The sequence below is a fragment of the Myotis davidii genome, unplaced genomic scaffold, assembly GCF_000327345.1.
Source record: "Myotis davidii unplaced genomic scaffold, ASM32734v1 scaffold623, whole genome shotgun sequence".
Lineage (NCBI taxonomy): Eukaryota > Metazoa > Chordata > Mammalia > Chiroptera > Vespertilionidae > Myotis > Myotis davidii.
In genome coordinates, this window is record NW_006294464.1 from 837,173 (window position 1) to 851,215 (window position 14,043).

Sequence of the window (14,043 nt, forward strand, 5' to 3'; positions counted from 1 at the left end):
GGTGAGTCTCTCAGCCCGGCAGTCAGACATCCCCCGAGGGAGGTAGCAGTGCACCAAGTGGCAGGCAGCCAGGGAGAAGCCCAAATTGGGGCCAGGTGCCACGCCGCTTACGCTCATCCTGGCCCACTGCACCTGTTGCTGCTGCTCAATAGTGCTGCTGCAGTGTCGGGAGAGGCTCCCGCCACCACTGTAGCAGCTGTGCTCGCCAGCCATGAGCCTGGCTTCTGACTGAGCAGCGCTCCCCTTGTGGGATCGCACTAACCATCAGGGGCAGCTACTGTGTTGAGCGTCTGCCCCTGGTGGTCAGTGCACATCATAGTGACCAGTTGTTCTGGTCATTCCATCGTAATGGTTATTTAGGCTTTTATATGTATCGATGAGCCCATTATAAAGTGTCTAGTACAGGGATCCCATTTCCAGTCATTGTCACTTTAAGAGTGAGAGAAAAAAAACTCCTCTATAAATTCTCCAGTGTGTTCAGGTGGGATTAAGGCAGCGGTTCTCAACCTGTGGGTCACAACCCCTTTGGCGGTCAAACGACCCTTTCATAGGGGTCGCCTAAGACCATCCTGCATATCAGATATTCAGATATTTACATTACGATTCATAACAGTAGCAACATTACAGTTATGAGGTAGCAACGAAAATAATTTTATGGTTGGGTCACAACATGAGGAACTGTATTTAAAGGGCCAGAAGGTTGAGAACCACTGGATTAAGGTGAAAGTCTTTGGCAGTGGCTTATATCCTAAAAATTCAAGTTCCTAAATAGCATTCTTTTCTGCTTTATGGTTCTTAATGTTGCAAGATTTTGGTTTATTCTTGCTTTTAAATGCAAATAGACCTGATATGTGAATTATTAATTAAAAGTTTCTTTTTAACTTAGAAAAGTTTATCTAAATCAAATTAGTCCTCTTTAGAACAAGGTTCCCCAGTAAATTGTATCCATCTCAACATCCCAGCTTTCAAGGAAATTATATTTTCCTTCTCTCATTTTTTTGCCTCTATTTCCATTCTTCTGTTTCTAATCTGGAGTCAGACGTGCTACCGTTGCGCCACGAGGCCCTCATTCTTCTGTTTCTAAATGTTACTAATAGTTTCCCTTGGATTCTTGTTTGGTGTTTTTTTTTTTAATATATTTGTATTGATTTCAGAGAGGAAGGGAGAGGGAGAGATAAAAACATGGATGATGAGAGAGAATCATTGTTCGGCTGCTTCCTGCATGCCCCATACTGGGTATCGAGCCTGCAACCCAGGCATGTGCCCCGATGGGGAACTCCTGGTTCAGAGGTCAAAACTGGGCTTCGCATGGATTCTTTAGCTGGTGTTCAAAGTTAAGAGCAATCTGAGATGCTACAAAAACTACAGAAAATTGTGTCTGATATGTTTGACATGGGCTGCTTCTCCTTAGCCGTATCTTTAATCTGGTACAGATGGGTGGGCCTGGGGGTAAAGGCCATGACCCTCTGGGTGTGAGAGTATATCAGGTTAAGGACTCTTGACTCAGCAGCAATAGCTAATTATCCAGGCCCATCTACCCTCTATGCACACACTCTGGTATGACAGTGATGCGAGGAGAGGCAGATACTAATTGCAGTAAGTAATAGCAAGAGGGAAGAGGAACAGTTTTAATTTATTGAGTCTTTTTCTTGTACCAGGTTCTCTTTCAGATTCAGACACTCATTATAAAACTTACTCTCTCCTCCCTAGCACCTCTTTGAGGTAGGCAGGATTGTACCTGTCTTACTGATAGAAAACATGGGTTATGTTAAGAAGGTTGGCCAGTTTCACACAAACAGGGAGCTAGAGCAAGAATTTAAACCTAAGCCTGTCTGATTTGAAAGCCTTGTTCTTGAACTGCTATCCCATATTGCATGTGATTTATATGGGGGGAGGAGAGTGTGAGGCGTGTGGATGTATGTGCATATGTGTTTAATTTGCAATCTGTACTGAGGTAAGATCCTGATGTGGATGTTAAGTTACACAAGAGGAAGAAATAGCCAAAACATGGGACAAGATTATAGAGCTTCCCCGAATCTGACTTAGATCACAGCCTTGGTGTATTCATATGTGGTGCACTATTTCACCTCGTAGTTCTTACTTTGTCTCGGTACATTAAAGGTTCAATTATCCATGTAAATGGAGAGTAGCCACATGTGAATAACTCTATAAAGAATCAGCAATCTAAGGAGCATTTCAGTAGCAGTTTGCCATTTATATGTGATTTGTTTGGGGTAGATTTATATCCCTAAATATGTTTGCTTAGTCATCCCAGAATTGTAATGGATGGGCCTGTCCCCAGAGCAAGCAATGAAGTGAATTATCCATAGGAGAATATCAGACAGTTCATCCCTAAGGAAGAGCTTTTAAATTTATTTAAAAACATAGCTTCAGAAATACTGATACCTTTTCTCCCCCACCCCAAATTTATTTAGAACTTATGCTATCAGGAAGATAAGAGATGCCTTCAGAGAAAATAAGAATATGAAAGATCCTGTAGAAATTCAGGCTCTAGTGAATAAAGCCAAGGGAGACCTGGAAATGATTCGTCGACAGGTAAGAAAGTTCAATGATGTACTATTTTTCATTAAGAGTTTAAAGCTTTGACACATCCCCTTGAATGCATGTCACTATTTTTGGTATTTATGATTTACACAGAATCATGAGACTGTTCCTTTTACTCATATAAACATAGAAAGATGACCTATTATATTATTGAATTCAAGGAGAACATAAAGAAAAATATCAGCTTTCCAGAGTTTCCAGGGAATGCATCCTTTGGGAAGCTAAGTTCTCACATTTAACTAAAGGTTGATGCTTTAAGTATGGGAACCTTCCAAAAACTGTTCTCTTTGTAAGATATATTACACATTTGTATATGGACATATACTTGGTGATGAGTATAAATGTATTCTACTTTTCTTAGTATTTTAAAATCATAGTTCAAGATAAGATTGTCTTGAAGACATGGTCATTGGTGAGGAAATGAATTTTGTTGCCACAGGGAAGGTGTATCTGCAGGTGGAAATGGTGTGAATAGCTGCCTTGGCATTGACCCCATAAAGGACCCTGGAAGGTGCTTTTGTTTTCATCTTGTAGAAGTGCCAGGGATCACCTTGATTTGTGCTTGTCTTTCTCTTTCTCTTGAGGTAGAGTGGAGCAGTTGCTACAACATGGTCTCTGGGTAGTGCGATATATCCATCCTTCTGCAAAATTCATTGGAAAGCTAAAGACTAAAGTAGCTTACTATCAGTTGGCTTTCTCACTCTCTAAAAAAACATATACTTTTCACTATTTTCCTTGAATTTAGCAGTAATCACACCATAAGCTTCATTTCTACTTCTATTTGTTTTATTCTCTTACTTTCAGTAAATTTGTTTATAAAGTGTGGAAGGGAAGTTCCTTGCCATTTTGCTAATTTCTGTTTGTGTTTTGGAAAGAACTTCTTTAGCGTCATGAGGAAATGCCAGCTTGACTAACATTATATCATATCATAATATATTAACAATCATATCATAATATATTAACATATCTTCATCATGCTTGCCTCTAAACAGAACTCAAAAAAAAAAAGAGAAGCAGTATTAAAAACTGTAGTTTTCATTTTATATCAAAACTAGAGACCCAGTACACGAATTTGCATACCAGTGGAGTCCCTTGACCTGGCCTGCAGGATTGGGTTGAAACCGGCTCTCCAACATCCCCCAAGGGTTCCTGGATTGTGAGAGGGCGCAGGCCAGGCCGAGGGACCCCACTGGTGCATGGGGGCTGCAGAGGGATGCAAGAGGTTGGCCAGCTGGGGAGGGCTCCAAGACATGTCCGGCCCATCTCGCTCAGTCCCAATCAGCCGGACCCCAGCAGCAAGCTAAGCTACCGGTGGGAGCATCTGCCCCTTGGTAGTCTGTGCATGTCATAGCAACTGGTCAACCAGTCGACTTTCTGCCCCCCTGGTGGTCAGTGCATGTCATAGCGAGGGGTTGAGCAGCCTTAGCATAGCATTAGCATACTACGCTTTGATTGGTTGAATGGACAACCAGACACTTAGCTTGGTAGGCTTTTATTATATAGGATTAGAAGTCTTGTTCTATTGCCTATATAGTAAAACAGTCTGTTCCAGAATACCATTTCAGGTTCTGGTGACCCTCCTTGAGTTCTGTAGTTATTTAGCAATAAAATAACTTTGCCACATTCAGACAAGCCTAGGAAATTATCTTTGACTAAGGTAAATGGGTGGAAAAATAAGACCTGTGGTGGAAAATAACTCCTATGCTTAGGATAGTTTACAAAGAAACTGATCTGCACATTTGCATATACTTTGAGAGTAGCAGATTAATGAGTCGCATTTTGAGAACTAGAACAGTGGCACTACCCAGGCATCAGTGGTTGAAATTTGTAGAACCTTTAACATTGGAACTTGTCCTTCTTTTGCATAAACTCAGAAAGATTTACCTCTTTGGCTCTTTCCCATGTAAAAGTTGGCAAGCATCACCAACACAGGCTGGTTTCCTCTCCTAGTGTAACTTTGCTCGGAGTAGAAAATGCTTAGAAAAGGTTACCTGTAAGTAATCTGTTCCACCATTTCAACTGTATCTTCATTTTGAAATGCTCAAACTACCCTCTAAAAAAAAAAAAAGACTAGATTGGCCGTCATCAGACATCCCCAGTGAATCCACTTAGAGAGAGGCCCAGTGCCCAACCCAGGATTGCCAGTGCCCAGAGCTTCCATAGTAACTAGTACATCAGCTAGTAACTAGGTGACTGATCATGTGATCCCTAAAGGCCCTGCTCAGAGAGGCCCTGACAAGTGAAAGCATTCTCATTCAATCAGAGAACTAGTTAGCCAATTATAGGTCAACAACTGGGAGGTTTCTGTTCACTTCCCTTTCACATCAAGACTGTTCCTGAATTCAAGAATAACATTTACCATAGTTGGCTTATGAGCTGTAGTGGACTCCTGGAGCCACCTCACTCTAAGCTGGTAAACTTGACCTTGGCGAAAAGGCCTAAAATAAAGTAGCATCTGTATTTCCTTCTCACTGGCCAATGTAATAACCTTCTAACTTGCTCCAATTGGCCTTGTCCTGAAATGTTCTATTCTTCACACGCTGCCAGAATGATGTTTATAAGGAAAATCAGAGCAGGTTTCACACGGGTCACAGTGCTCCAGGGGCTTCGTTGCACTCTGACAGTGAAATATGATGTCCTTATGAAGCCCTCAAAGGCCCTCCATTGCTCTTGTCTCCCTTGCACTATGTACCTTCTTCATATCCCTTGTATATCTCCAGCTTGTTCCCATCTCAGAACCTTTGCACCTACTGCCTGGACTAGTTTCTCCCCTTTTCGATTCCCCTTTTCCCTCAGACTTTTGCTCAGACTTCACTTATCACAGAATCTAAAATAGCCTCCTTCCCTCTGTCACTCTATCACCTTACCCTGCTTTAGTTTTCATTACAGCACTTATCGAACCAAAAATAACATTACTGTTGTCTGTTTTCTCCTTTCCTGTGAAGACAGGGATCTCACCTGTCATGGTCACTGCTACCTGGTATGTAAGAGCATGGGCTCTGGAGCCAGCCTGACTGTGTTCAAATCCTTATTCAACCTACTGTGACTTTGAACCAGATATCTAACTTCTTGGTGCCTTGTGTAAAGTACAGATAACAACAGGCCCAACTCCATGGGTTATAGTGAGGATCAAATAAGTTAACATATGTGAAACCCTTAAGAGGGTGCTAGCACATAGTAAATATGGACTAGCCTCCTCTAAACTGAGCTTTCCTGTCTGCTCCCAAGTCTAAGACAGAGTACATAAATCTCGCTTCTGACTGCCTTATTATTTTTTAAATATGTAGATTGATGCTTTGGTCTAATTTTGGTTTATCTATATAGGTATAGGGGTAAGTACTATATATATAGTCCATGTTCAAAGGCTGTTATATCGTGTTGCTTACCCATATCTTCAGAAAAAAATCACTTCTGTCGTGGTAAACAACCTGCTTCCCTATTTATAATGGTCTGGCCCTCTAGCAACTTCAGCGCGAAATTATAGCTAATTTGCCTACAAACATCAGGTGGTCATAATAATCTGGCCACTCAGTGTATATTTCTGTTCTATTAAATGAGTGAATAATAGATGGGATCTAGGATGGAGACAAGGAGTTTATCTCCAAAGAGTCAAAGTGAGAAAGAACTTCTACAAGGTTCTGATGGACCTCATAATTCCATCCCAACTTTTCCTCCAAAAAGCTCATAAGGTCAATTCATAATTATATTTATTGAGTGGGTACTCAATAAATGTTTAGGAAAAGAAATTGTGGGCACAGAATTGCAATATATACAGTATATTTGATTTATTGAGCGGCTTGTGTTTAATGTAGCAAAGAAGCCAGTCAGGCAGCAGGAAGAAGTCAAATTAGGAAGAAACTAGTATAGACATTAGGACTTCAGGAAAGCATTTTAATCTTTCTTTTTTCTATTACTTAAAACATTACTGCTTTTCAACTGCTATTTAATTTTCTTTGAAAGAAGATGCTCTGCTTAGAGATAGGTGCTAGTGCTGGTGATGGGTCATCTACTGGAAAGGTTGGGACCAAGAGAAGTTTTTGGAATTCATGATGGTCAAAACATAGGGTGGGGCAAAAGTAGAAGCACCCAATTTATCCTCACTGTACAATTACATACTACACCAACAATATATTTTTCCATCCAAATACTTAAGTGACAGATAAGGCTAATTCCAGTTCTAAATTTCTATAGTTCAGTATCTGTCCCCTTCTTCTTCACTTGCAGAAACTTACTGATACACTTTAGAGTAATTTACTCTATGCTCAGCTTTCCTTGACCATTTTTCACCAAGATCTTAACTCTGTAGTTTAGGCTACATGTGAGGAAAGTTGTAGCCAGCTATGGACAGGGTGGGGTGAAAGGGGTGAAAGTAGGTTTACAGTTGTTCATAGGAAAAATAAAACAATCTATAATAATAAAAGCGTAATATGCTAATTAGACCAGACATCCTTCCAGACATCCTTCCGAATGACCTTCCGGATGAAGCTGGGGCTGCGAGGGAAGCCCGGGTCCCCGGTTCCTGCCAGTGGCTGGAGGGAAGCCCAGGTCCCGGGTGCTGGAGGGAAGCTGGTGCCAGCAGCCAGGGGAAGGAAGACCTACTCTTGCATGAATTTCATGCATTGGGCCTCTAGTAATTAATAATAACCCAGAAATAAACTCTGTATTCCACATACTCTACTATAAACCTACTTTTTCAGTCTGTTCAATATATAGTTCCTCTGCAGCTATAAAAAGACTTCTTTTTACAAAAATTTAAACTAGTTGTCTCCCTCTCTGCTTTTCTAGAAATTCCAGTAAATCTTCCAGTCTGGGGCAATAATATGCCCACCCATAGGTGGCATTCTTGTAGAAGAAATGTCTCTTGGTTGAAGATTTCCCATTAAATTTACTTGATTCCTCCAAGGTTGACATACACAAAACAAGATTCCATTTCCTTTCTAGACAAAGCCTTGCTCACCTCTGCATTTTTCATATCTCATAATAGGTCTTGTGCATATTTCCATGTTTAGAAAAGCTCAAGAGGAAGGCACTGATAATGCTAATCATAGAAAGTTTTTGCACGAGTTTTATTTGGGAATTTTTATTATCCTCCCGTCTAGTTTGCTACAGCTGTTCACTCTTGAATTCCTTGAACTGTTTTTGTTTCTGAAGCATCTAAAGTGGAAGTAGATAGTAACAACTCTGGAGCAGAAAGTACACGGACCTCAGCTCTGATAGTAATCTCTTGTGTGATACTGGGCAAGTTGTTTATTTGCCTTATTTACCACATCTATAAAGAGATGATTTCATTGATGAAGGTGGTGGTGGTGATGTCAGTGTTCATTGTGCCCTCTGTATGTGCTGACACTAGGTGCTAAGCACTTTGAATATGTTGTCTCAGTTTCTCCTAACAGTAGCCTTCTAAGACCATACCAGTATCCTTGGGTTAGAAGAGGAAAGTCAGACTTGGCATGTTTTACTAGTTTTCCTGAGGACACACACTCAGAAGAATGGTGAGCCCTCATCTATTCTTATATTTCAGCCAGTTCTTAGAATAGAGATCAGACTGCACGTGGCCTTATTTTGGCAGAAGGTAAATGAGACTTTGGATGTGAGAGAAGACAAGATTTGTACTTCTTTTTCTAATTGCTCATTTAGAACTCTTACTAAAAGCTAACAGCTTACTGTCTGTAGTCTTATGAATAGTTTATCCCAGGGGCTGATCTTATTTATCATTTCTGAAAAACACTTTCACTCTCTCAGCCTTCAAAAGAAAAAGTACAAAAACCACAGTCTGAAAATGTTAAAGGTCAGCCACCTTATTTAAGAAGTGTTTGCTCAGAATTTCCCCACAGATCTGAAGGTTGCAGCTCCAATTGTGCTATTCTTGACAAGCTATCACTGAAGTGCCCTTCAGTGGAAACCTTTTGATGCCTTACTGCTTGGCTCATCCTTTCAAGCAATCAAAGTTAATTCAAGTCATGCTTATGCTGGAGATCTTCTCCCAAGATGACAAAGGAACAATGTCACATCTTCTAAGAAGGGTAATAGAAGGGGCACACCCTGTTCATGTTAATTTGTGTTTTCTCTACCACATCCTCTGAGGCACAGAGAGATACTGACACTCCCCCCAAGTCCAGGGTGTATATGAGAACATGTACTCATTTTCTGAGCATTTGATATCTGTAGTTGGATTTTTTTCAAATTTGATGGGTTTCATTTGTATGTATGTGTGTATATAAATATATATACACATATATAAAGGATAGTTTTATTTGTGCCTTTTGAAAGATTTCTCCTAATTATACCTGTATCATCCTAAAAAAAAATAACTTGTTTTATTCAAAGACATAATAATAGTTGGTAAGGAAAGAGGTTTTGAGCAAGATACACTAAATTTAAATTCTAACACAAGGATGATAGCTTCCTTAGTCATGATATTTAATCTTTCTTAAAACATTATCGTTTAATTTTTCTACTAAAGATAAAGAAATACCATTCTTAATGTTAGTTTTGTACTTGCTATGTTTTGGAAATATCAAAGCCAAATGGTATGTCAGAAATTTCAATTCTTCCTTTATCTGATAATTAAGGCTGTCATTTTATGGATTGGTCAGTTATAAATAATCAAAAAAAAACCTAAATATTCTCTAAGATGTACTATTGTAATAATCTTAGTTTTATTTAATAATGCTTGTACACAATTAAATCAGTATTTTAAATATTTTCCTTTTCTTCAAACATTTCCACTTCATAGAATACTTTTCTTCTCCCCACCCATCTCACCTCCTTAATGTAGTGAAAAAAGACTTACCCCAAGTCACATGGATTCCTCTTCAAAGCCTATCACAAATTAGTGATTGCACCATCAAAAATTCCCTGACCTTTTAGGCCTCATCTATAAAAAGTACACAATTGGGTGCGTTAATTCCAAGATCTCTAATAGCACAAGAATTTTTTTTATCAATCTGCTGTACTTAACAAACCTAAATGCCTTGTTGAAATTGGACTGGGGGTTTCAACAGGTTATTCCTGAATTTTACTAATAAGTTAGTATATTCCAGAATTGCCTGCGCGGAGGTAGATTTGCCATCAGAGCCCAATAAATAATCACTGAATGCTGTCTGGCCTAGGAGCAGCAGAGGTGGGTTCTGCTCCCAGCCGCCTCCTTGGCAGCTGGCAGGCAGTCCTCACATGCAGCCCTCCTCCTGTAGGTAAGGGGCAGGTCATGCCATGGCTCTCTAAGATCCCTTGCATGCCTGACATTTTCTGATTCTGAAAATGATCATTAGGTTACAGAACATACCTGTGAAGGAATTACAAACTATAAGGGTGAGTTATGTCACTGACCTTCTCTATTTACTAAATTGACTTTAAAAAGAAAGCTTGATTCCCAGATCTCACAGATAACATGTTTTGATAAGCGTGGGAGAGTAACTAGGTTACATAATGCTAAGTTATGTAATGTTTATTCTTCATAGTCAGCCTCAGCAAGGGAACCAATTCGAGAAAATACTTTGGCGATACTTCATAAAGCTTTTAACACTCAGTGATGACAGGAATGTTACATGGGTCAAGGTGAGGAACAGCAGTTGCCCTTTCATACAGGTGACAGGTTGTAGATAACTTATTGACAAATGAGGTTTTCTTCACTAGGACTCAACAAACCTAGAAAGAGTGGGATGGGGAAGGGGAGACTGTAAAAAGAGAAAAAAACACATTTTTCTCTAGCTTTGAACTGGGTTCTGTCTTAACAGTGCCAAACTTAGTGTTTTGCTTTTTTTCATAACTCTCGGCTATTATTTAAAGTTTGCAGCTAGCTTTGTAGCTGTATTTTTCATAATATTAAAGTATTTTTCTAATTGGAATTTTTTTTAAAAAACTGAGCTCATTTTCTCCTACAAGACATTGACCACTCTCTTCTTCTACTCTAGGCAGTTTAGCGGACCATTAGGAACATGCTTATTCCTGTCTGTTTCTGTACCGTGCGGAGCCTGTCGCATGGACATCATACTTTATGTCCTGCCTTCGCAGCATTTCTGTTGCTTCGTGAATGGAAGCACCTGAGTCTCACTTAAGCTGGATCGCAGGATCCTTGGGGGCTGGGCCTTCTGTGGCCACTGGACCAGCACAGCACCTGTACCCCACTCCTGAGGGAAGGCTTTCAGTGCCCTTCCTCCCCCTTTCTTGCCTGCTAAAATCTTACTGCCTTCTGGGCCACCAAACAATAAAATGTAACTATAGATTTATTACATGGCTTTGCAATGATGTATTAGTAAGTTATCTCTGCCCCTAACACTCTCACCTTCCAGAGAACCAGGGTTTCTTGTTCACCATGGTATTTCCAGTGCCTCAGAGATGTAGTAAACACTGCATTAATGCTTAAAAAGGCAAGGTGGTTTGGTAGGAAGACACAGAAGGAAACACTGGTTCTAGCCAATGCTCTACGTCTGACTCATGGCATGATCTCCAGTGAGTCGTGTTTGGTTTGGTTTGGTTTTTGTTTTTTTGGTCTTTTTATTAAAAATATGTTTTTATTGATTTCAGAGAGAGAAAAGGAGAGGGAGAGAAAGATAGAAACATCAATGATGAGAGAGAATCATTCATTGGCTGCCTTCTGCATTCCCCAGCCTGGGGATCTAGCCTACAACCCGGGTATGTGACTGGGAATCGAACTGTGACTTTCTGGTTCATAGGTTAATGCTCAACCACTGACCCACACTGGCTGGGCCAGTGAGTCGTTTTTTAAAGAACTTTAAATTTTATTTTTCAAATACAGTTTACATGCAACACTAGTTTCAGGTGTACAGCATAGTGGTTAGACAATCACATACATTACAAAGTGGTCCCCTCTATATTTCAAGTACTTACCTGGCAATATACATAGTTATTACAATATTATTGACTTATTCCCTAATGCTTTAATTTACATCCCTGTGACCTATTTTTTTCTAAAAGAATGCACTTTTTTAAAGATACGTTTTTATTGATTTGAGAGAGAGAAAGGGAGGTAAAAGGAGAGAGAAAGAAAAACATTGATGAGAGATTCATTAGTCGGCTGCCTCCTGAACACCCACTACTGGGGATCAAGTCCACAACCCAGGTATGTGTTCTAACTGGGAACCAACCAGCAACCTCTTGGTGCATGGGACAATCCTCAACCAATTGAGCCACACCAGCCAGGGCCCTGTGGCTATTTTGTGACTACCAATTTATAGTTCTTAATCCCTTCAACTTTGTCACTCAATCCCTCAACCCCTCTCCCCTCCGGCAAACATCAGTCTGTTCTCTGTATCTGTGCGTTTGTTTCTATTTTATTCATTTATTTTGCTCTTTAGATTCCACATATAAGTGAAATCAATATGCTACTTATCTTTCTTTGTCTGAATTATTTCACTTAGTATAATACCCTTGGTCCATCCATGCTATCAAAAATGGTAATATTTTCATTCTTATTTATGGCCAAGTTATACTCCATTGTATATAGGTACCCCCTCTTCTTTATCCATTCATCTATTGATGGACACTTAGGTAGCTTTCATATCTTGGCTATCGTAAATAATGCTACAGTGAACATAGGGGTGCATATTTTTTTTCAAATTAGTATTTTGGGTTTTTTCAGATATATATCCAGAAATGGAATTGCTGAGTCATAGGCAGTTCCATTTTTAACTTTTTGAGAACCTCATTCCAGTTTTCATCATGGTTGCTCCAAAGTGAATTCCCAACAACAGTGCAGGAAGGTTCCCTTTACTCCACATTCACACCAACACTTGTTTGTTAATGTATTAATGATACCAGTTCTGACAGGTGTGAGGTGATATCTCATTGTAGTTTTAATTTGCATCTCTGATGATTAGTGACATTAACCTTCTTTTTCTATATCTATTGGCTATCTGTTTGTCCTCTTTGGAGAAGTGTCTATTCAGGTCCTCTGCCCATTTTTAAATTTGATTGTTTTTTTGAGTGTTTTATCCATTCTTCATAGATTTGTATGTTAATCCCTTATGGGATGTATCAGTGGCACATAACCTTACATTCAGTAGGTTGTCTTTTTGTTTTGTTGATGGTTTCCTTTTCTATGCTAAAAGCCTTTTAGTTTGATGTAGTCCCATTTGTTTATTTTTTTCTTTGTTTTCTTTCTCTGAGGAAATATATCAGAAAAAAAACATATAGCTAAGGGAAATGTCAAAGATTTTACTGCCTGTATTTTCTTCTAGCAGTTTTATGATTTGGAGTCTTACATTTAAGTCTTTCTTCTATGTGATGTAAGAAAGTCTAGTTTCATTCAATATTCCCAACACCATTTGTTGAATAGACTGTCTTTACCTCATTGTATGTTCTTTGTCAATATATTAATTGAACATATGCTCATGGGTTTATTTTTGGGTCTCTAGCCTGTTTCATTGATCTATGTATTTGTTTTTATGCCAGTACCATGTTGTTTTGGTTAGTTTGATATCAGGTAGCATGATACCTCCGACTTTGTTTCTCTTTCTTAAGATTGCTGTGGCTATCAGGGTCTTTGTGTTTCCATGTACATTTTTGGAGTGTTTGTTCTAGCTCTTTGAAAAATGCCATTGGTATTTTCATAGGAATTGTGTTGAATCTATAGATTGCTTTTGGTAGTATGGATATTTTAATGATTTTATTTTTTTATTTTACTATAAGCACAATGTAAGTTTATTTCTCTTTTTTTCTTAAGATTTATTTTAATTTATATATATTTATTTTTAAAAATAAATCTTTATTGTTAAAAGTATTACATATGTGCCTTTTTTCCCCCATTTCCCTCCCTATTCCTCCTTCCACCCAAGCCTTCATCACCCTACTATCTGTGTCCATGTCTTATGTACATATGTTCATTGGTTGATCTCCCCTTCTTCACCCTCCCCTGCATTCCCTCTGAGGTTTGACAGTCTGATCTATGTCTCCATGTCTCTGGGTCTATTTTTGTTCATTAGTTTATATTGTTCATTAGATTCCACATATGAGTGGGATCACGTGATATTTATATTTCTCTGACTGGCTTTCTACTTCCATCCATGCTGTGGCAAATGGTAAAAGTTCCTTCTTTTTTACAGCTGTGTAGTATTCCATTGTATAAATGTACCACAGCTTTCAAATCCATTCATCTGCTGATGGGCACTTAGGCTGTTTCCAAATCTTAGCTATTGTAAATTGCACTGCTATGAACATAGGGGTGCATATATTCTTTCTGATGGGTGTTTCTGAATTTTTAGGATATATTCCTAGAAGTGGAAACACTGGATCAAATGGTAGTTCCATTATAAATTTTTGAGGAAACTCCAAACTGTTTCCACAGAGGATGCACCAGTCTGCATCCCCACCAGCAGTGTATGATGGTTCCCTTTCCTCCACTTGCTCTCCAACATCTGTCCTTTGTTGATTTGTTGATAGCCATTCTCACAGGTGTGAGATGGTATTGCATCGTTGTTTTGATTTGCATCACTCGGATGATTAGTGACTTGGAGCTTT

At 39.2% G+C, this 14,043-nt stretch overlaps 1 protein-coding gene across 6 annotated transcripts in view; it reads left to right on the forward strand.

The window, feature by feature from the left end:
* LYRM4 (LYR motif containing 4) overlaps nt 1-14,043 on the forward strand; it is a 158,511-nt gene that overhangs the window by 50,109 nt on the left and 94,359 nt on the right. For 3 of the 6 annotated variants that reach the window (XM_006768689.2, XM_015567167.1, XM_015567166.1), the window contains exon 2: nt 2,436-2,556. In XM_006768689.2, the coding sequence (XP_006768752.1) occupies nt 2,436-2,556 (121 nt within the window). Of the gene's footprint in view, nt 1-2,435; nt 2,557-7,350; nt 7,525-7,945; nt 8,589-10,478; nt 10,794-14,043 lie in introns of those variants that run through there. The other 3 variants (XR_001514739.1, XM_015567170.1, XM_015567169.1) reach the window with 3 other exon arrangements.